Source organism: Arvicanthis niloticus, chromosome 14, assembly GCF_011762505.2.
Source record: "Arvicanthis niloticus isolate mArvNil1 chromosome 14, mArvNil1.pat.X, whole genome shotgun sequence".
NCBI lineage: Eukaryota > Metazoa > Chordata > Mammalia > Rodentia > Muridae > Arvicanthis > Arvicanthis niloticus.
This window is the reverse complement of record NC_047671.1, coordinates 62725889-62749846: the sequence shown is the minus strand read 5'-3', so window position 1 is coordinate 62749846 and position 23958 is coordinate 62725889. Positions and strand designations below refer to the sequence as shown.

The 23958-nt window shown below is 42.3% G+C and overlaps 1 protein-coding gene across 8 annotated transcripts; it reads left to right on the top strand.

Moving 5' to 3' along the window:
• Positions 1-1179: 1179 nt before the first annotated feature.
• On the top strand, positions 1180-23422 carry LOC143433697 (uncharacterized). Of its 8 annotated transcripts, none has more exons than XM_076912900.1 (4): positions 1216-1327; positions 2079-2171; positions 2494-2647; positions 15566-23422. In XM_076912900.1, the coding sequence occupies exons 3-4, from the start codon at positions 2599-2601 to the stop codon at positions 17257-17259; spliced, it is 1743 nt and encodes a 580-aa protein (XP_076769015.1). In that variant the 5' UTR covers positions 1216-1327; positions 2079-2171; positions 2494-2598; the 3' UTR covers positions 17260-23422. The 8 variants fall into 8 exon arrangements, with proteins under 8 accessions (XP_076769014.1, XP_034373756.1, XP_034373757.1 ...); XM_034517863.2 differs by having other exon boundaries at positions 2431-2647; XM_076912899.1 differs by lacking the exon at positions 2079-2171 and having other exon boundaries at positions 1180-1225; positions 2431-2647.
• Positions 23423-23958: the final 536 nt, after the last annotated feature.

Here is a 23958-nt window from a genome sequence, read left to right as displayed (position 1 = left end):
TAAATAAATAAATAAATAAATAAACCCAATAATAATACTGTCAACCGGAGGTTTCATTCCAGGATTGTGTGGTTCAACTTACACTTGTGACTCCTTGCCTGACTGCTTTCCTCCACTTTATTCCTGTCTTCCTTTCTGTCTTGTCAATGTCAAAATCCAGCATGACATGAGCACAAGACTATCTGACCTGTTCCTGTATTTGTGTAAGCCAATTTCCTGTAAGAGTACACACACACACACACACACACACACACAACATACATGCAACTACTATTGTGCTTCTCTGGTTCAACAATGATGCTATACCAGTAAAGAACATAATTTCATGACCAAAAAATGGGGTTGTAATAGTGCACACGGAAAATTTCCTCAAACAGGAACCTAAGGCAGAAGGACTGCCAGGAGTTCAAGGCCAACCTGGGTTGCAGAGTAAGTCTCAGGTCAGCCAGAGCTATACAGCTAGATCCAATCACAAAAAATAACAACACGGCCGGGCAGTGGCGGCGCACGCCTTTAATCCCAGCACTTGGGAGGCAGAGGCAGACGGATTTCTGAGTTCGAGGCCAGCCTGGTCTACAGAGTGAGTTCCAGGACAGTCAGGACTACAAAGAGAAACCCTGTCTCGAAAAACCAAAAAACAAACAAACAAAAAACACAACAACACAACCAACCGCTGCCACAAACAACATAAAACCCACCACACAAAAGAATGCAAGATGGCTCAATGCATAAAGGAACGTGCTGCCAAGGCTAACGGACTGAGTCTGATTCCAGGGACTCAACAAAATGGAGGAGAAAATGGACGAATGTAGTTTTGCCTCTGACCTCCATGCTATGTTATGGCATGTACAACAACAGGCACAGTAAATGACTAATGTAAGAAATTTTCAAGAAGGGGGAAGAATAAGAAATAAGCCAGGTCTAGTGACACAGGTCTGTGACCCCAGCAACTCAGGAGACTCAGGCAGAAGGACTGGAAATTCAAGGCCTGAGCCTTGGCTCAGTAAGAGGGTAGTGTAGTAGCTGGCCATAGGTCAACTTGACACAAGCTAAAGTTATCTGAATGGAGGGAACCTTAATTGAGAAAATGCCTCCATAAGATCTGTCTGTAAGGCATTTTCTTTATTAGCTATAGATAAGGGAGGGCACGGGGAGGGCCCAGCCCATTGTGGGTGGTGCTACTGGTGGCCCGGAATCCTGTAAGAAAGCTGACTAAGCAAAGCCGGTAAGTGCACCCCTCCATGGTATCTGCATCGGCTCCTGACTTCAAGTTCCTATCCGGCTTGAGTTCCTGTCCTGACTTCCTTGGATAACGAACAGCAATACGGTAGTGTAAGACAAACCCTCCTCCCCAACTTGCTTTTTGGTGTTTCGTTTCGTTTCAACCGTAGAAACCGTAACTAAGACCTGTGGGATGCGGGAGGCTGTATGTAAAAGATAGTTGGGGTAAAGTCTGACTAGCATGTTCAATCCCCTGTATAGATGGTAGATGGATGGCAGGAAAGAAAGGAGGGGAAGGCAGGTGGAAAAAAAGAGGGATAAACTTAGAAAGTTCACTTAGGAAAGGGCTTAAGTTTTGGGAAGGAGAAAGTGGGAAGAGAAACCGATAGAGAAAAATAGGTCACGAATTGTTCATTTCTGGTCAGAAAAAGTAACCGGCCCTAGAGGGGTTTTTTTGTTTTTTTTTTTTTTGTTTTTTTTTTTTACTCAGAAGGTGATAGATTTTGACATTCACCTTAAGAGCCACAGCAAAGTATGAGCTTTGAGCTAAGCGGGTCCATTACGCCAAAGCTGGGAGTCGCTTCAGGGAACTTCCAGGTTCCTCATTCACGGAGCGCGCAAACATGAGGGTGCACCATGGAGCCGTGATCCTCCCAGATTCCTAGAGCGGCCAAGCGAGGGTTGTCTGTGCATTGCATCGTAAACGGAAGTTGGAGGAATTGTGGGTGGTGGCGTTTGACCGGTAGTTTCTTCAGTGCCGGAGAGTCAGGGAGGCTTCTTGGGCATGGAGAGCAGCTGGGTTCTTGGCCTCGTGTTCTGTGGACAGCAAGTCCGTGCTCACTGGGCCTTTCATTCAGCTGCGTGGACGTCCGAAATGTTGGAGCTGGTGGAATAAGGAAGTGGATGAGCCCACACTAATCAGCCTGCAGAGCTGAAAAGATACCTGACTTGTGAGTGTTAGAATCGGAGGAAAGAGGATAACATAATCTTAATTTCTAAGGCAAATATTACCCCGACCCCGGATTATCGTGCTAGTATGCCCCTACTTTAGTATTAATTCATTTCCTATCTTGGTTTGAACATCTCTTGTAAGGGGAATTGTGTCACAGAGGGTTAATGTCCCCCTTCTAGGTGATCGGTAGGGAAGCTGTCACCAAGAGGAAACGCACATGGAAGTTAAATATATTTTTCTCCTTTACTTTTTCATAGCTAGAAACTCTAATCTCGGAAATGACATCTCTCCTCTGTACTGTGGTTCTCTTCTGAGCTCAGGGCTACCAAGTTCCCTGCTGGCTTCAGACCATTATGTGGACAAGAGGATCCTACAGAAGAAATGGTAATTCTCCAGTTGCTTCCTGAGGTGTCCAATTGTGCCCTATGGAGATCCAGTTCAGTTACGAATCTCCAGACCATCATTTCCTGTCAGGTGAGCCTCAGTGCACTTTGGGTTACTTGGGTGATACCAGTATTCTCCACTGTGTATACTTTCTCTGTTAAGCCCCACCACGGGTTTTTAGTGCTCCGAGCAAAGTCAACAGTTTCGTTTTGAGTTTTAGTGATCCAGTATCTATTCAGTTGCATCTCCTTTTTAAAGATGGATTATCTTTTATTCCTTGATAAATTCATACATGTAAACAATGTATTTTGACTGCATTCAACCTCAACACCCCTTATGAGTTCCCCTATACCCTCCCCACTTCCTGTCATCTTTTTCCTACACTGCCTGTAGGAGTTTTTTACATACCTTATTGCCTTGCTCTTGTATACATAATCGGGGCTTTGATGAGGACACTGACAATGTCATGTCTAAAAGATAGCATTTCACAGCACTTCTTGAGTCTTCCAATGTATTCAAGTCTTTCTGCCCTCTCTTCTGGGATATTCCCAGATTCTAGGGAGTAGGAAGGTTATAATAGATGTCCCGTTTAGGGCTTAGTAGTACTCAATGGTAATTTATTCTCAGTATATTAACTGCTGGCCACTGCAGAGAGATGTATCTATGGCCAAGGTTGAGGACAGCACTAACCTATGTGTGTAAACATAAATATTTAGTTTGTTCATTTAGCATGACAATAGTAGTGGGCTCTCCACTAGGGCCTATGGTTTTTAAGCTGATTTGCAATGCTAGGTATGAGTGAATGATCTCCTGTGGAGCAGGTTCAAATCCAACCCAAAAGCAGTTATGTGGTGGTTTGAATGAGAATGGGCCCCTCTATAGGCTAATATGTCTGAATGCTTAGTCTTCTCAAAGTGGCACTACTTGAGAACCATTAGGAGATGCGGTCTTGCTGGAGGAAGTATCCAACTGGGGATTGACTTCCAGGTTTCAAAGACCCAACCTGGGCCCAGAGTCCCTCTCTCCCTGCTGCCTGTGGATCCAGATGTAGAGCTCTCCAGCACCATGCTTCCCACCATGATGATAATGGACTAAAACTCTGAAACGTAGGCCAGCCCCAATTAAAAGCTTTATTTGATAAGTTGCCATGGTCATGGTTCTCTTCACAGTAGAACAGTAACTGAGAGACCCCCATGACCTTTGTGTCATTGTTGTACTAGTAGGTACATCTTGCCTGGGAGTGCAGTGTCTTAGTTTTCTATTGCTGTACTAAGATATCATGAACAAGACAATATAGAGAAGGGTTTCTTTGGAGGCTTACTTACAGTTTCAGGGAGTTAATGTCCATAACTATCAAGTCAAAGAATATGGCAGCAGGCAGGCAGGCACGGTGCTGAAGTAGTATAGAGTTCACATCTTAAGACACAGCCACAAGGCAGAGAGAGCTAACTGGGAATGGTGTGGGCTTTTAAAACTTCTAAAAAGCCCATCCCTAGCAACACACCTCCAACAAGGCCACACCTAAGCCTTCCCTAAAATCCCACCAACTGTGGACAAAGCATTCAAATATATGAGCCTAGAGGAGCCATTCTCATTGGAACCATGACAGACACTATTATAGCATGCAGTGTTTGCAGCTAGGGAATATCATTGATGGGTTTTCTCTCTTGGTGGCTGGAAGAACACATTCAAGCACTGTGAAATCTAGCCTGCAGGGAGAAAACTTCCAGGTCAGTTCCAGCTTGATTTCTCTATGTCTTGCCACCAGAATGTGTTGTCTATAATAGAGTCTTACCTCTTAGTCGTGGTGGGCCAACAATGGCATTAGCCAGTGTCATTTTGGGAGGCCTGACATTAACTCACAGGGAGAAAGCTCATGCCTGGCACTAAGATTTTCATTTTATAACCCATGTCTTCCGGGGGAACATTGTCCCCTCCACGCAAGGTACTTGTGTTCAGTATAGTGGGGTTTGTGAGAGGCCTGACCATGTTTTTGGGAGGATTGTGGAAAGGCTTGGAACTTTGTGCAATAAAAGTCAATGCAAGATAAGAATGTTGAGGGCAATGCAGAAGATGGAGGCCTGGCTTGTGGGGTGTCAGAAGAAAGTTTAAAGACTCTATCATATCTTTGCTGTTTTGAATTAAGATTCTGTCATTCTCACCAGTTGGTGGTTAACAAATCGGCACCACTGAAGTGAAACCTTTGCATTACTGGACAATTGATGGTGGTTAGCTGGAGCTAAGAAATTAGCTGCGATGAAGTAGAGACCAACATCACTCAGGTGAAATCTTGGAAGGGTTTCTTTAGGGTCATCACACAGAAACTGTGTTCCTAAAGCAGCCAAACGTGTAGCTTGTACTAGCAGATGAACTTGGTAGTGTAAGAATCACCCAGGTATTACTGGCTTTGAACGCATGAAGGTGTCATAGAAAACAGCTGAGACTTGGCACTTGAATAGGCTTGAAGAGTATGGCAGTTGAAAGCCCAGGAGTGAAGGGGTCATGAGGAGAAGTTGAGGCTTGACACCATGAAGTGAGCCTTTGAGAGGCTACTGGGTAAAGTACAGCCCAGTACCAAGAAATGACCACCACCAACAGCAGGACTAGGGAAGTGGAACCTACCAGGAAGCAGCACGCACGTGTACACACACACACACACACACACACACACAGAGTGGGAGAGGTTGGAGAGAAGCACTCTTTACCTGAACTGCCACCCCTGGGAGACCTGTGTGCTATAAGAAAGCAGGCTGAGGGCTAAACAAGCCAAGAAGCCGCTCTCCTCCATGGCCTTGCATCAGCTTCAAGTTCTTGCCCTGTTTGAATTTTTGCATTAGCTTCCCTCAGTGGATTATGACTCTGAATCTGTAAGCTAAAAAATCCATTCCTCCCCATGTTGCTTTTGTATTTCATTAAAGCAATAGTAACCTTAAGTAAGACAACTACTCCACCCTTGGTTCCTGTAACTGCATATATATATATATATATATTTGGCCATTAAAATAAACAGAGCATTTTTTGTCTTTTGGCTTAGGGCATACAGTGTATCGTATATGACTGCACCCCCCACTTAACCTTTAGATCATTTCTTTGTAATCCCAGTCTAGATTTTTCTGAAAGATGGAACATATAGTAAGCTGCGTGAGCCATGAGACTGTGAACTCACTGCTATACTTCCTTTTCTGTGAGATTCTTTTTTTGGAGGTAGTATTATTATGTAGGATAGCATGGTAACAGAATTTCTATAAATTTGTATCTACACTATGAATTTAATTCTTTGAAAACAATCGTCTGCCATTTTCATGACAAAACTGGCCCCATGCAATGAATCTGCCTTCAACACACAGTGACTGATCCCGCTTCAGGAAAAGTTACCTTGGTGTGTAGTAGTGTTGACTTTGGTTGTTGACTGTTTGACACATAGAATTGGTAACAGGCATTTTTACCTAGGAGACAGGAGATCCATGTTTTTGAAGCTGTATGTTACCTTTATCCTGCTACCATGACCATTCTGCACACAATCAGTCATGCTAGTGTTGGAGTAGAAGCTGATTGACCTCGCACTGTGGGGCTCCCTGTCTTCGTTCTTGAGAGGCTTCTTCCCAATGGATGTTCTTTGCTGACAGTTTATCAAGGACACAAATATATTTGCATACTTTGCCCACTCTGGGAGGCTTATCCTTATGTTTCTCCCAGAATCCTTGTTTCTTTCTAGTCTTCCAATCTTGTTCTTTTCATATACTTGATAACTGAATTGTCTCTAGCCATGAGTCAATCTAGGCTTATATCCTAGGCTATCTCCTTTCATAAATAGTAGACAGGCCATTTTATTTTCTAAAGTTCGCCTGTGGGAGAATTTGATTTCAGCAGTGTGTGAGGCCATCGCTAAGTAGGAATGCAAGTGAAAGCTTGCAGGCCTGTTTGAGAGCCTGTTCTGAGTCCACATGTGTGTGGAATTGACTGACCAGGTGAACTTGATTTTTCAATGGAATGCTGGTTTGTGTGTCCAATTTTAGATTTAGTAGTCAAAACCATTTAGTACATAACAAGCAATTTAGTATCCTGCAATCAAGGAGTTCCCATCAGTGCCTAAGAAACAATAACCCAAGATTTGTTTTTCACTTAGAAAACTAATATTGGCAGAAGCATATATAGCAGTAATCCACTGAGTTCTCTTCCAGATCCTCCATGTAGCATCTCTATCAATCACCTGTAATGCCACTAGTTGTCCTTGAGTGAGGTCAAACCCTTTCTGGGTATGGTAGCATACATCTGTAATCCCAGCACGGGGAGCTTAGGCAGGAGAACTGCCATGACTTCCGGGTCATCTTGGGCTACAAAGTGATTTCAGGGCCAGCCAAAGCTATACCACAGGACCATGTCTCAAACAAAAATGGGGTGTGGGGGGTACAGCCAATCCCTGTTTTCTCAACACACAAGAGTTGAGGCAGGAGAGTTGCCATGAGTTCCAGGGCAACTTGGACTGTAGAGCATCTCAAAGAACAAAAATAGCAAACCAACAATTTATTTAGTCATTCTAGGGGACAGTAGTTGGCTTAGAGCTGTGTTTAGCACCCAGACTGCCAACCTGAGTTTGAGGCACAGGACCTACATGGTACAAGGGAAGAACCAACTAACTTCCACCATTTATCCTCTGACTTTTCCACACACGTCCTTCTGTGTGTATTCATCCTAGGTATCTCTTCCTTTTGTATATACATCAGTTCTGTTGGGTTACAACTGTACCTTGTGATCTTATTTGATCTCCTTAATGGCCTCATCTCTAAATGCCACTTTGAGAGTTAAGATTTTAACATACGGGGCTGGAGAGATGGCTCAGTGGTTAAGAGCACTGACTGCTCTTCCAGAGGTCCTGAGTTCAATTCCCAGCAACCACATGGTGGCTCACAACCATCTGTAATAAAATCTGATGCCCTCTTCTGGGGTGTCTGAAGACAGCTATGGTGTACTCACATAAAATAAATAAATCTTAAAAAAAAAGATTTCAACATATGGATGATAGTAGAGAGGGGCACAGTTCATGTCATACATGGAAAACCAAACAATATTCTCTTTAAAATACCAACATTTGGTAATTATCTTCACAAAAGCTCAGAATAAACAGAGTTCAGCATACACATCACTAGAATAGGTAAAGAAAACAGTTGGAAGGTCACGGGAACAGAAAGCATGCTGGGAATTCGAAGAACATTTCTGGCAATTTTTTTTTTTGTTTGTTTTTTGAGACAGGGTTTCTCTGTGTATCCCTGGCTGTCCTGGAACTCACTCTGTAGACCAGGCTGGCCTCGAACTCAGAAATCCGCCTGCCTCTGCCTCCCAAGTGCTGGGATTAAAGGCGTGCGCCACCACCGCCCGGCCTGGCAATTTTTTTTTAAAGATTTTATTTATTTATTTTATATATATGGCAAATACACTGTAGCTGTCGTCAGACACAGCAGAAGAGGGCATCGGGTCCCAGTACAGATGGTCGTGCGCCTTCATGTGGTTGCTGGGAATTGAACTCAGGATCTCTGGAAGAGCAGTCAGTGCTCTTAACCGCTGAGCCATCTCTCCAGCCCCAATTTTGCCTTTCTTAGACTAAAAAAGTTTAGGTTTTTTTTCATTGTTACTTTTTTGGCTTTTGCTTCTTTGTTTGTTTGGTTGGTTGGTTGGTTGGTTACTTCAGTTTTTTTTGGTATTTTGAGACAGAATTTCTCTGTGTAGCCCTGGCTGTTCTGGAACTCTATTTGTAGACCAGGCTGGCCTTGAACTTGAAGATCCACCTGCCTCTGCCACCCAAGAGCTAGGATTAAAGACCTGTGCCACCACTGCCCGGCTAGTTTCATTTATTTGAATTGTCTATATCTGTAGATATTAAGTAGATGTATATACTTTTCTGTGTATAAAATACTAATGAGCTTAATTTTAAAACATTAATGTTTTCAAGGAAATTATTTTTATTGGAGTAGTTTACCTATAATATAATTGATATGTTTAGATTTAAATGTATATGCATGTTTTATTTTCTTTGATTTTTTTTTTCATCATTTATGTATTGTTTTCCATTATAAGGCTTTTTGGTTTTTTTTCATCCTCTGTGATCACGGTCTGTCTTAGATGTGTTTCTATCAATGCCTGAAGCCCCAGTGCTCCAGCTATAGCAAGTGATGTTTTATTATTGCTCATATATATCACATACAAAATAATTTTAAGTCCATCATTTATTCATTTTTGTGTGTATGTTTTATCACAGCATCCTAGCAACAGGAAGCTAATTTCTGCAGAAATTGTACCATGTGTGGGGTGTTGCTGTGATAAACTCTGTGACCTAAAGCAACTTGGAGTGGAAAGGGTTTATTTCAGCCCAGAGTTTATAGTCCATCGAGAAGGGAAGTCAGGGCAGGAATCCTAGAGGAGTGCAGCTTGCTGGCTTGCTGTCCATAGCTTGTTCAGCCTGCTTTCTCACATCACTCAGGGTCCTCTGTGCTTGTGTGCGCTCTCTCTCTCTCTCTCTCTCTCTCTCTCTCTCTCTCTCTCTCTGTCTCTGTCTCTCTGTCTTTGTCTCTCTCTCTCTCTCTCTCTCTCTCACACACACACACACACACACACACACACACACGGCTGGGCCCTCATCAATCATTAATCAAGAAAATACCCCACAGATTTTTTTGCCTACAGGCCAATATGAGGAAAGCATTTTTATGTTTATTCTCAATTTAGGTTCCGTCTTCCCAGATGACCCCAGCTTGTGTCAAGTTGACAAAAAAAAAAAAAAAAAAAAAAAAAAAAAGCACAAGTGGCATAGATGAAATACTGATACAGACATGGGCTTTTAGGAAGAGTGTTAGGGACTCCAGAATTCAAGGTAATTAATACCCAAATATATGGTCAACTGCACAATACTTTTCTACTTTTTACCTGTTAATGAATCAGTAGTGGAGAAGTAATTGCAGGCTAAATTTAAGAATCATATTTGTGATGGTTAGCTTTAAGTTCAACATACATTAACTGAGAATAGAGTTTCAGTTAAGGTTGTGGGATTGTGTAGGTTGGGTTTGCCTGTGGGCATGACTGTTGGGGATTGTCTTAGTTAAGTTAATAGGCATGGGAAGATCCAACCCACTAGGGACTGCAGTGTTCCCTAGTGCAGAAAGCTAAGTACAAGCAAGCAAGCTGGCTGGCATGCACTGCTCTCATCTCTCTGCTCTTAACTGTAGGTGTGTTGCAACTAGCTGCTTAAAGCTCCTGCCACTGTAACTTCCCCCACAATGATGGGCAATTTTAAGATAAACTAAACCCTTTCTTTCCTGAGTAGATTGTTGCCAAGATATTTTAGCAACTGAAATTAAACTAGAACAATATTCAAAGATAGCTGTCCAAATTGCCCGTCATATGGCTGGAAGTCCTTTGGCACAACCCAGAAAAACTCAGGTGGATAAGGAGAAGCTTGTCAAGTGCTGGTCTCTGGCTGCCATTATCTCCCTCAGTGTGTAGCAACAGTGAGCAGTAGGCAGCAAACAAGCAGAACAGGCAGAGATGACACCAACTTCTGTTACAGTCTTTGTGAGTGGCTTGGGTACTGAGACCTCTAAGTGCACTGAACCAGTGGTTCTTCCTGGGTTTACACTGGGACTCTGAAGGACAAGGCCAGGGATGAGAAAGGAAGAGTTAGAGCCTAGGTAAGGAGGGAGGCCATGGCTGATGACCCAAGCCAGCACGAATAGCCGTATCATAGTTCCTTTTTTGGTAGAATAGGGAAGCAAAAAAGCAAGTTCATAAAATTCAGCCCACAGCGGAACTGCTGGGAGCTCAAAGGACCTCCAGTTCCTCCTTTTGCAAGGCACATGTTGGTACAGTCAACAGAGAATCTCACATCTCAGTATCTGGAACATTTGACCACAGCTTTACTGTGAAACTGTCAAGAGCCCTGTGGCCAGTCTATTGCTTGTCTTGCCAAGCAGGATGCTGGCAAGGAGCAAGGTCCAGCACTCCATGTTCCATCCACGGGGTTTCAAAGAGCCTTTGATTATATGTCATCCCCAACATGGTGTTCCACCAGCTATAGCCTGCAGTCTCCCTACTCCTGCTCCTTACAGCTCTTCATCCTTCTGGCTCAGCTATGCCCCTACTTCCACTGCCCTGCTTCTTGCCCTGACCACGTTTGTTTAGTAGCTGTTTCAGAAAGCAGGCTTCCTGGCCCATTAGCATCTTGGCTTGCCATCAGCAGCCAAGACCACTGCCATGTTTCCACTGCCTCCGTGTCTCTTGCTGTTTTGTAGTACTAGCTCAGCCCACACTACTAAAGGTAGGCAGGGAAAGGTACTTGAGAGCAGCCTTGTATTGAGCCTAATGTTAAAACAACAGAAAAAGCCTTTGAGTGGCTTGTTTAATCTAAGAAGAGGTGTTTAAGCCATCACAATTTTTTATTTGGACCAGCTGCAGCTAATTGTTTAGACCAGGCACTGCCCTTCCTCTCTGTAACAAAGGCAGGTATTGGGTCAGGCTCTTTTGAACACTAGTCATGGCAGTATCTCCTAGATACTGTCAGGGCCAGTGCACCCTCCTGGCCCAGACAAAAATGGTCACAGAGTCATAGAGACAGTATATTGAGGCTTGTGATAAAAGCTCTGGTCAAAACTGCTTCAGACAGCCCTGGTGAGCCTTTGTGAACAGCTGTGATCTTCCTGTTGTTTTCTCAAGGTGTCTGTGGAGTCTCAGAGATTATGGTTGATTATGGCATAAGGATCATCTAGCTGGCTATTTGATAGTTTTGGGGGTTTGGGGTTTTTTATTTTTACTTTATAAATTCAAGTTAGCCAGGGCAGCAAGGTGGATGGGTGTCAGCAACTTGTCTTGTTCACAGGAAAATAAATTTTAAGAATCGACCACTGACACTAACAGTGATTTTTAGCTCATTTTCCTAGTACTTAGCACATCCTGTTGCCTGGAGATAGGTAAGTTGGAGGATCCATGCTGAGGAGACAGGGACTGAACTCTTAAAAGGTGTCTTAGTTATGTTGGTGTTGCCATTAACTGTTGCATAGGAGAACGTTCTCGCCAACTGAATGGTTACCCTCAGACTCCCCCTGTAACAACCAGTAATTGCAGTGTATCTTGAGTATATGGAAGTTCCCACCTGCCTATGTATGTATCTGTACTGCATAAAAGGGGGGAAATTTCTGATTACTAGGGGCAGAAATCAGGTAAATTACTAGCACTTTGGCTGCTTTGCTTGGATGGAAGTTAATTAGCCTAATGTCTAAGGGAAAAACAAAGAATTTGGTGATTTATATGCTGAACAGTACAGAACTGAGAGCCACTTCCAGACAGTTCTTGCTGAAGATCCAGGTGCTGAAGAGTTCAGAGCCAACAGCCAGGCTCCACAAAGGAGACCACTGCCAGAGAGTCCTGCTGGGTGTCACACTGAAGAGCTCTTCTGGAGGTTACACTGGAGAGGCAGTCCTGCTGGGGTTATGGTACTGAGGCAGTGGCACTGTGAAGGTCAGCTGAGGTGACCCAGAAGGGTCAGGTGGTGAAGGGCAGGTTCTGGAGGTCACTCTCTAGAGTTCAGTGCTGAGGGAACAGGCGCTTTAGTGTTCTGCACTGAGGGGACTGGGTCCTGATAAGCTGATTGGGGGTTGGGAGAATTCCTGCTAAAGAAGCTCCCCAGATTTTCTCTGACAAGTGGAGTCATAGTTCATACCAAGGACTTGGGACCTAAAGAGTTCAACAGTAAGGAAGAGCTAGCCCAACAATGGCTGCACTTCCTGTGCTTGTGCACTCAAGCAGACTTTCTGCTTACTTGTCCGAATGCTGATTTGCCTTAACTTCTAAGGAAGTGATGGCCCTTCTAGACATGCTTGCCTCCAAATGAATCTACACCTTTCACAGAGGTCACCTGAAGGGCTTTTAAGAGATGTAAGAACACAGTAACTGATGGCCTTGAAATTAACCAAACTGAATCTATCTGTGCCATTGATCATTGTTCATGGACAGCCCTTTTTTTCCTCCTGTCAACATAATGTTGCTGTGTATTTCTGGACAGATCATATGCTTTCAGGTGGTATAGAGTCTGGTGAGAGCCTGGAGTCACGGTAGGCTGGACAGCTTCAGTTGGCTTTATTCAGATGTTGAATATAACTTCAATGTGTGGAAAGGGCCTAGACAACTCACCCCAAAACACATTGAAAGTCAGTGAACGGTAAAGGAGAGTGAAGAGAGTAAAAAGGTTCACTAGCGTTCCTGAGTCCAGACTTTTGATGGAACTGCTAAGCTGTGCTCTAGATAGGTATTTATTGTCCATATCATTCAAAGTCTTGTGGTTTTGGAGGTAAAAAGGGTCCATGCTTTAAAAGAGGTAGATATGCTCCATAACTTACCTGGAGGGCTGGGGTGCAACTCAGCGATAGAGCACTTGACTGTGAGGTGAAAAGTCTTTGAGTTCAGTCCCTTGTATGTTAAAAACCACCACTAAAACAAAGTATGGCTAGTTAAACTTCACAAAGTCCCACTTAATAGGTGCATTTTTAGCACCTAGCCAGGCAGGAATTACCTTCTCAAATCTAATAGCAAAAAATGATCTTGACCCTTGATCCTCCTGCCTCCTCTCCTTAAGTGAGCAGTAGGATCATAGGAAAGGGCCATGATAACCTCAGTTGAGATGGAAATTTAATTAGTAAGTTGTAATAGTGTTCATACTGTTAGGGAGTTCAGTGTGCTGGCATAGAGAGGATACTGTGTGGTCATCTGGAAACTTAGTATCTGCTAGTGCTACAGTCATTCATTGTTGCCCACAATTTCTTATTGTTGTTTAGTATTTGCTGATTAAGTGTATTCTTTGGCAGTTTCATACATGTACATAGGACATCGTTATTCTCATCGTACCCCTTGTCTTTATACAACCCCTATTAGTTAGGCCTCTTCCTCCCTATAAGTCTTCTCCCATATGCATTCTATTTGGTTTGTTCTATGATTTCAGCTGGAGTCTGTGTGTCAACAGGTTTGGAATTACCCATTGGATCCTGATGGGCTCACTGTTAGGTACAAACTGAAGGCAATTATTGTCCCCAGGTTCTATCAGTCACCAATAGTTCAGCAGGTAGAGTAGGCTCCATTGAGCTTCTCCCTGATCTATAATTAGGTTTTAACAGACTCTAACTTGTGCAAGCCCAGTATAGGTAGCCACAGCTCCCAGGAAATCTTGTCTGCAATGGCTATGTCATACCTAAAGATAGTATTTTATGATGGGCAGTGGTGACACACACCTTTAATCTCAGTACTTGGGAAGCAGAGGCAGGTGGATCTCTTGAGTTCAAGGCCAGCCTGGTTTACAGAGTTCCAGGGCAGCCAGAGTTACACAGTGAGACCCTGTCTCAAAACAAAAACAAAAAAAAAAGTATTTCCCACCTCTTGTTCCTGTCTTCCAGCTCCTGCAGTCTTTCCACTCTTTCTCCCACAGTGTCCCCAAGCTTTAAAGGGAGTGGTACAGCTGTCCAGATTAAGACTAAGCATCCAGAACGATGTCAGTCTGTGTTCTCTGCAAAGAGAAGTCTCTCTGATTACGGATGAGAGTGGTAGCAAGAACGTAGGCTGAAGATAAGCTGGAAGCTTCCTCACCACTGCTTAGCTTTCACAGTGCTACCTGAAGGTGCTGTGTAAGCTATGTGAGAAATAGGGCCTCAAGATTCTTACTTTACTGTGAACCCCACAAACTACATTGCTAATTTGCCAAGCAAGATGGGGTCACCAGTACAATAGCAGCACAGCTGTTTTGAAGGTAAACAACCACTGTTGGGTTACATTGAGGCCTGCTTGACAGAAGAGAATACATGCCTGATACTATCAAACCCAGTCAAAAACCCACAGCTGGGGAATAGACGTAGTGAGTACTTTACTACTGTGGTTCAACTAAGTTGACATGGCACCAGACTTCGTCTAAATGTTTATGTTTATGCCCTTAATTTTTTAAGTCTGTCTTTGGAGGCTGGAGAGATGGCCCAATGATTAAGAGTACTTGCTGTTCTTCTAGAGGACCCAAGTTTACCAAAGAGCAGCCACATGGAACAGTTCACAACTGCCAGATCTGACACCTTCCTCTGGCTTCTAAGGACAGTATATACACATAGCATAAACATATACATACAGATACACATCATTTTTTTAAGTGTACTGGCACCCATGTAAAAAAAACATAAAACCAGTCTTTGTGTCAATGTTGATTTCTTGTTATTTGCATTAATGCATGCAGTTTGAGAAAGTAGAAACAACTCGGCCATCTTACTACTCTGACCCCCTTGTTTGTGATACCAAGTTTAGTTCCATCTGGAGAAAAGAATAAGTAGTGTCAGAGTTCTTTTGCACTAGATAGATATTGTTACCTGGAAATTCAGTTTTAAACTGATTGCTGTACTAGAAATGCTCTGACTTTTTGTATAAGTTGTTTAGAACACACTATGTGTTCTATGGTATACCAACAATTTTATACTGTTTCTTAAAGGCAAAGGACTGGAAAGGTTTGTATTTCCCTTTCATCATTCTCTTTAGCACCTAACGTTTAGCATAAATATGAGCATTGCTAGATCAAGTCAAACCAACTTCCCTTTCCTACATTTTTGTACTGTTTAAGTATATTAAAGTATACTTATTAAGTATATTAAGCATATTAATAAGTTACCAGCTTCAGTCACACTTGTATTATCATAGTAAATCAGTCTCATTATTCCCAGGCCTCCTGTGAAAATCATACCTTTATTTCTGATAAGTGTCTTCTACACATGTGTGATCCGTATTTGTTGAATCTTCCCAGTTTTCCTCAGTATTTTTCAATGTTGGGAAGCCTCCCATTTCATTTGAGTCTACCACCTTGCAGTCTGTCAGCCATGTGGGGCCACCTGCTACCACAGCCTCCCTCTTCCTGTAACATCTGCACATAAATACTGAAGTGTTTCACCTGGAACTTTCTTACAACATGAAGCACATTTTCCATTTAGATTTTGTTTACTGTTCCAGATGGTGAGACTAAGATCAAAATTGGAGAGCCAGCTACAGAGGAGGAAATGACAGGAAAGATTGAAACACTGACTGAAGAGTCTGGCAGCCTCACGGAGGATGTTCTCCACGGTTCCAAAGGCAAAGAATTCTGTGAATTTGGAGATGAATTGAATGATCAGATGTTCTTCAAAGGAGGACAGTATAACTGTGATGAATGTGATCAAAGCTTTGCTTGGAGTACAGGTCTTATTAGGCACCAAAGAACTCATTGGAAACCTTATGAATGTGAGGAATGTGGAAAGACCTTTCGGATGAGCTCAGCCCTGGTTCTGCATCAGAGAGTTCATACTGGAGAGAAGCCCTATCCTTGTGGTTGGTGTATTAAAAGCTTTAGTCGGAGCTCAGACCTTATTAAACATCAAAGAGTTCACACCGGTGAAAAACCTTACAAGTGTGATGAGTGTGGGAAGGCCTTCAGTCAGAGCTCAGATCTTATGATACACCAGAGAATCCACACAGGAGAAAAACCCTACCAATGTAGTCATTGTAGTAAAAGCTTTAGCCAGCATTCAGGCATGGTTAAACATCTGAGAATCCACACTGGAGAGAAGCCTTATATGTGTAACCATTGTTACAAACATTTCAGTCAGAGCTCTGATCTTATAAAACATCAAAGAGTCCACACTGGAGAGAAACCGTATAAGTGTGATGTGTGTGGGAAGGCCTTCAGTCAGAGCTCTGATCGTATTCTCCATCAGAGAATCCACACTGGGGAGAAGCCATATCCATGTGCTCAGTGTAACAAAAGTTTTAGTCAGAATTCAGACCTTATTAAACACAGAAGGATTCACACTGGAGAGAAGCCGTATAAATGTAGTGAATGTGGGAAGGCTTTTAACCAGAGCTCAGTCCTTATTCTGCATCAAAGAATTCATACTGGAGAGAAACCATATCCATGTAATCAGTGTGCCAAAAGCTTCAGTAGGCTTTCAGATCTTATTAATCATCAACGAATTCACACCGGAGAGAAGCCTTACCCATGTAGTCAGTGCAGTAAAATGTTTAGTAGAAGGTCAGATCTTGTTAAACATTACAGAATCCACACTGGGGAGAAGCCCTATGAGTGTGATAAATGTGGTAAAACTTTCAGTCAGAGTTCCAACCTTATTCTCCACCAGAGAATCCATACTGGAGAAAAACCATACCCTTGCAACAGCTGTTCTAAAAGTTTTAGTCGCGGTTCAGATCTCATAAAGCATCAAAGAGTACATACTGGAGAAAAACCATATACGTGTAATCTGTGCAATAAGAGTTTTAGTCAAAGTTCAGACCTCACTAAACATCAGAGAGTCCATTCTGGAGAGAAGCCCTACCACTGTAGTAGTTGTAACAAAGCCTTTCGTCAGAGTTCTGACCTTATTCTCCACCATAGGGTTCATACAGGAGAAAGACCATATGCGTGTACACAGTGCACCAGAAGTTTCAGTCAAAAATCAGACCTTATCAAACACCAGAGAATCCATACTGGAGAGAAGCCATATAAATGTGTATGTGGGAAGGCTTTCAGTCAGTGCTCAGCCTTTACCCTTCATCAGAGAACCCACACTGGAGAGAAACCATATCCATGTACTCAGTGCGGCAAAAGCTTCAGTCAGCGCTCTGATCTAGTTAACCATCAAAGAATCCACACTGGTCAAAAACTGCAAATGTGATACCTGTGTGAAACCTTCAGCACTGTGACCAACCTTACTGGATATCAGGATCTGCTGGGAGCTGTCTGCAGCTTCTCTGAAACAGAAAAAGAAAAGTCTGCCTTGCGTGGAACAATAAGAGGAGGTGTGCTTGAGGCTCAAGGCGAGGGGCTGAGGGTTCCATTGACCTTGGTGGAAGGAACAGGAAGGTTACTGGGTGGGAACAGATGTCTTATGTGTATATTTCAGCAAATTGTTAATGTTGGCCTGTGGCCTTGCTTCCCATGGTACTGTAGTATAAAAAAAGGCTATGAGAAATACACTCACTGCTGGCGTGGTAATGATCTGCAGCCCTCCCATACCTGTCTCTTGCATCTTTTTTCTATCTTTCCTATAGTAATCCTCACTTCCCCCTCAGACGCTGTTCGGCTTGGTGCCAGCCAGACTAGTACAAGGATCCACAGAGAAGAGAAGCTTCTGACCTCATGTTTAGGGAAACTGATGTTTTAACAAATCTGACCTTGGTGATTTTAAGTAAATCCATTCTAGGCAGGCACATGCCTTTAATCTCAGCACTTGGGAGGCAGAGGCAAGTGGATCTCTTATGTTCAAGGCCATCCAGGGCTACACAGAAAATCTGCCTTGAGGAAAAAATAGAACAAATTTGGGATGGGTGGCAGAAAAGGAGATTCATTCTGAGGAGAAAGACTGCATAAATGTGGGAAAACCTGTAGTGTACAAAGTCGGAAACCATACTAGAACAGAATCTTTCCAAGCTATAATGACCATGAACTGGGTTTTTAATCAGTATTCAACCCATGCTCCATTTAAAAAATACTGGAAGGTGGATTTTATAACAATTTACCTTAGAGTTGAGAATTACTGGTATTAAGGAAATCCTGAGGTGCTCTGGGAGTTGTATGAACATCTTCATTGTTTGTTTCTTTGTTTTTAATGAATCAATAGGCAAAAATCTTTACCATGATCTAAGAAAATCTCTTATTGGGACACAGTTCACAGAGATTTATATTATACAAAAATGTATAAAATTAATGCAGATTTAATCAATTTTAAATATCAACATGGAAGATCTCAATCAAAAATCAGAGAGAAATATATTCATCTTAGAAACTCTACCTTTACTGAATCTAAATTACCAACTGCATATCAGAAGTTATTTTAGAAGATGTAGAGAAACCTAAACTCATGTAATTAAGATGGTATTAATATTGACATCACACATGTGCTCTATGCTCATGCTGAGTATCTGTAAAGTCTCTGTGTAACCCTGAGCCACTTTGTCTCTGGAATTGGATGGTAGAGGTCCAGTTTGGGCTTCCTAGTGAGCATGAGTCTCAATGGTGCACAGCAGTATTAGTTCAACTTTCTTTACTGCATTAACAGTAATGCCGACCAAAATTTTATTGGTCTGAAATCACTTCTTGCCCTCTGAACACATGAAAAAAATTTTTTTTAAAGAAATGTATGTGAAAAACTGAATATTTTTCTCATCTATTGAACAAAACTGGAGCTGTGGTATTGCAGTACTGTAAATTCAGTAGTACCTCTGTATCCAGAAGGGATGTCCCAAGGCATAGAACTTTATCAGGCAGCTGATATAGTCTTGCTAAATTCAGGTAGACCATGACTAGACAGAGTGCATTACCCTAGCTAATAACAGTTCCCAGTTCCTAACTTAACAGCTCCAAAGAGTGACATCGATTTGAGTCCTAGTGTTTCCAGGACCACCAGCTACGAGCAGTCCTTATCATTTTTTTTTTTTTTTTTCAACAAATGGAGCTAGCTGGTCCAATCACTGCTTATTAGCCACGCTCAGTGATAACAGCTCTAGGGAAACCAGTCAGCCTGCTTTATCCAGAAATCATAAACATACAACACCATCCATAGGTGATGATGTCATTGGTACCTATGCTGACCAGATAAGGATGAAAGGAGAGGCAGGTTATATAGGCAAAGGCTAGACTTAATGTATATTCATGTTTTCCTGCTGGTGAACTGCAGTTGTAGGTTGTGAGCAGGGGAGGAACCCTTCATGGATGTGAATGGAGACAGCAGAAGCAGCTAAAGAATGGCAGCATCAGCTACTCCAAGCCTTCTGTACAGCCAAAGCAAAGTCTCAACTGTGGCTGTTTGCATTTTGGAAGATTTTGCCCTGCTGTATCACTTGGTCAGTATTACATCCTAACACCATTTCCTTGCTTAAGTACTTACTATGCACTGTGTCCATGACTTACATTTTGAGATGCCAGAATAATACATTTTTCCTTTACAATTTCACAAAAGATTCCTTCTTATTATAGACTTTAACATCCTCAGAGATTTTTTTTTTAACTTGGGTCCAATGAAAGCCTTCCACTTTTTCACTTACAGATGATAGTAGTCTTCTCTCCCATGTATCTTCATTGCCAGCATCATTACTCTTCATCTCGGGCCATTGTTGGACTTCAGTAAGGATTACTTGGACATAAGCAATGAGAGTATGCAGGCTGACTCTGATGACCCAGATAGCTACCAAGTAACTAATGGGGAAGGTGACACATGCAAAATGGACACCCTGGACAAGGCAATGATTCACATGCTAGAGGATATGCAGAAGGGTTCAAGGTTTTATACTGTTCATACATTGAATTATTTCTTAATTTCCCATTTCTATTTTAAGGACAAGTTGAACTAGGTAACTAAAACTTCAGAGAACCAAACTATGCAGCCAACTATATTTGATCATCATCTGACATGTCATTTCTAAAACCCTTAGACTTCTCTAAGTTACTTTTCAAGGACTGAAAAGATGGTTAAGAGATGTTTAAGAACACTAGCTCTGCCAGGCAGTGGTGGCACACGCCTTTAATCCCAGCACTTGGGAGGCAGAGGCAGGTGGGTTTCTGAGTTCGAGGCCAGCCTGGTCTACAGAGTGAGTTCCAGGACAACCAAGGCTATTCAGAGAAACCCAGACTCGGAAAAAACAAAAACCACTAGCTCCTTTTCCAGAGACTTGGATTCAAATCCCAATACCCACATGGCAGCTCACAGCTATCTGTAACTCCAGTTCCAGGGGACCCAATTGTTGCTTCTGACCTCTGAAGTCACCAGGCATTCATGGTGTACATACAGACAAAATAATATATACAGAACTTGATTAAAAACTTCTTGAAGAACAACTGTCTTTATTCTATATTTTTACATTTTAGTTTTTTACACTTTATTTTAGTCAGTTTTCTGCTAGCAGCCTTCAGATGAAGATGTAGAACTCTCAGCTCCTCCTGCACCATGCCTGCCTGGATGCTGCCATGTTCCTACCTTGATGATAATAAACTAAACCTCTGAACCTGTAAGCCAGCCCCAATTAAATGCTCTTATAAGAGTTGCCTTGGTCATGGTGTTTGTTCATAGCAGTAAAACTCTAAGACAACCTCCGAGAGAGAAGAATTGGAGATAAAGTTCAATTACCAATAGTCAATGATTTGTTAATATATCTGTAAGGAATCTCTGCAGAAAGAATAAAGGGCAGGATTCAGTGCATCCATGTTAAAAGATAGGACTCCTGAACATGAAAAGTCTATTCCTTCTAAAACACCTTGTCATATGTATCTCTTCTGACATCTTGGGTTGTATTCTTTATAAAAACCACTAACCTAGTAAGTAACTATCTCCTACACTCAGTGGCATCCTTGTAGCAAATGATCAAACCCATGGATGGCTTTGTAGAAACCTCTAGCACATATGTAGCCCAAAGAGCCAGTGAAAAAACAAATATGCAATCATTGGCTGAAGTTGGAGGGGACAGTCTTGGGGGACAGACCTTCACCTGAGGGCTCTGTGTCCTCTGACCTCCACGTGCACCGTGGCGCGCGCACACACACACACACACACAATTTCTTTTAGACATTTAAAGTTGCTGACAGATCTGTTTTATAGATCAGATGGCATTATTTCCTTTCAGCTCCTAACATTATTCCTTATTCATTCCTTTATTTATTTTTGACAACTTATGCCAGGAGGGGTGCTTCTCTGTTCATCTCTTTTTGGAATTTTAAACACTGCATTTAGTTGTCTGCTTTTCTAGGAAATCCAATTCATTGCATAGATGCTGTATTTCATGGTTTTTATCTGTGTTTCTCTCTTTTACCCTGTGTATTCTTAGCTTTGCTTTTGTGATCATTTCCTAGAATCTCAGTTTTGGTCATGCTTTCCTGATTTGATTTGGTTAGTTGGTTTGGTTTGCTTTTCCTTATTGATGTTTGAATGTAGTATTTCCTTCATGTTATCCTCCATCTCCAACATTTTTTCTTCAGTGTGGTCAAATATTTTGATTTCCACCAAATTTTTTATTTAGTTCATTGAATTTTTTATGTCCAGTTGCTCTGCTTTTTCCCCCAATTTCAGCTCCGATGCTTGTCTGTTCTCCCACCTGCTTTCTCATCTACAGCACTGAAAACACCCAGTTTGCTGACTCTTCTCCTAGGACCTGAATGAATTCATCTCCTTGTTGTATCCTCTTTGAGGTCCCTGATCAGTTTTACTAGTGTATTAGTTGCTTTTTTCATTGCTGTGACAAAATGCCAAACAAAAGCAACTTAAGAAAGGAAAGGTTTGCTTGGGCTCATTTTGAGGGTACAGTCCATCATAGCAGGGAAGTCACAGCACCAGGGGATTATATCATATATATACTCAGGAAACACAGGCTGACAGACACTAGTGTACAATCACTTTCTGTCCCATGTGAGTGTTGTGTGAACAGGTATCTTCACACAGGTCTTTTGTGTAAAGATGCAGAGGACAGAAATCAACATTGGATTTCTTCCTCAATGGCCCTATGCCTTATTTTTGAGACAAGGTCTCTCACTAAGTCTGGAGTTTATGAATGGGCTGGCCAGTGAGGATTTCTCCTTCCCACCAATACTGAGGTTAAAGATGTATGTCACCATATTCAACTTTGATGTTGGTTCTGGGGATCTGAATTTGGGTCCTTATGTTTACACAACACTTTTTGGCCCACTGAACTACCTCCCCAGGTTCTCACTTTCTCCTTTTCAGTTTTGGATCACAACCTATATGATGGTGCAACTTACATTCAGGATGGCTGTTCCCTCTTGAGTTAAAACTCAGTGATGTCCAAACAAATCTAATTGTATTTCCTAGATGGTTCTAAATCTCATCAAGTTGACATTATAGCTTAACCATCATGAGTTCACTCTTGGTCAAACCGACATCTATACACATCATTTTTATGTCTTTCGTTCCATCCTTGGCCCTTAAAAGCTCATGTCTACTTCATAACGTAAAATGCATTCAGTCCAGTTTCAAAGCCCCCTCCCATAGTCTTCAACATACCCAACATTCAAACGTTTAGTCTTTTCTGAGACTTAAGGCAGTGATCCCGTAGAATCAAAACATGAATTACATACTTCTAAATCACACTGGCACAGAGTGGACATTCCCATTCAGGCTACTTTTAAATTGTCTTAATTAGCTTATCAAATGGCAGGTTTCATATGACTTCCTAATACATACTTTTGGTTAACCCTGCCCCCACTTATCTTTCTGCCCCCAGGCCCTCTTAAAGACATCTACCCTCAATACCCGGCTGTACATGCATATTTTATGGGCTCTGCAACAATCCCTTACCTTTGTACACAGCACACACTTCTTGGCCATCTCTCTTCTCCCTTGAAGTCTCGTTCAGCCTTTCATGGCTCCTTTCTGATTTATTGGCCTCTGGATGCACTCTCACATACATACACAAGTTCGAAGCCAGGACATGCATATGAGAACATGCAGCGCTAGGGTGCCTCAGTGTTTTCTGATTTTATCCATTTTCCTACAAATTTCATTTTTTCTTTTTGTTTGTTTGTCTGTCTGTTTGTTTTCAAGACAGTTTTTTTCAGTGTAGCTCTGGCTCTTGCTCTGCAGACCAGGCTGGCCTCAAACTCAGAGAGATCCACCTACCTCTGCCTCCTAAGTGCTGGGACTAAAAGTCCAAGCCACAACCACCCAGCTAATTTCATTTTTATGGGTAAAAACAAAATTGTGTATATCTAACATTATGCTGGACCTTGTATGTATTTTATTAAACTTAAAACTAAGAATTTTGTTTTTAAAGGCTAAGAATTTAAAAAAAAAAAACTTTAAAAAATTCATATAAAATGTCATTTTAACTTTTTGGTTTAATTTTGCAATGCTGTGAGTCTAACCCAGAACTTTGTGGGTGTTGGCAAGCATCTTACCACTGAGCTGTCCTCCCACGAGGTATCTTTAAGTTCACATCTCACTTCTTCATTGATGTGTCTCATGGTTTCCACTGCTGTGATCAAACATGAAGCTACCGGAGGGGAGAGGGCTCTCTCTCTCCCAGCTCCCAGCTCCCAGGGCAGACATACTCCATCACTGAGGGAGGTCAGGGAAGAACAGAAGCCGAAGCTGTGGCGGAACTGACGACTGGCTTGCTGATGCTGAGCTTTACAGCACACAGGACTACCTGTCCACGGGCGACACTGCCTGCTTTGTGCTTGGCCCACCTACATCAGTCATTGATCGTGCCCTACAGACTTGCCTGTGGGGAGGAGGCAGTTCCCACTTGAGGTTCTCCTCATGATAACTTTAGCTTGGGTCAAGTGGGCAAAAATAACAACTAAGAGAGATGGTGTATGGTACAATTCTAAACATTTGTGATTGGATGCCAGACGTGTGTATTTTGTTACA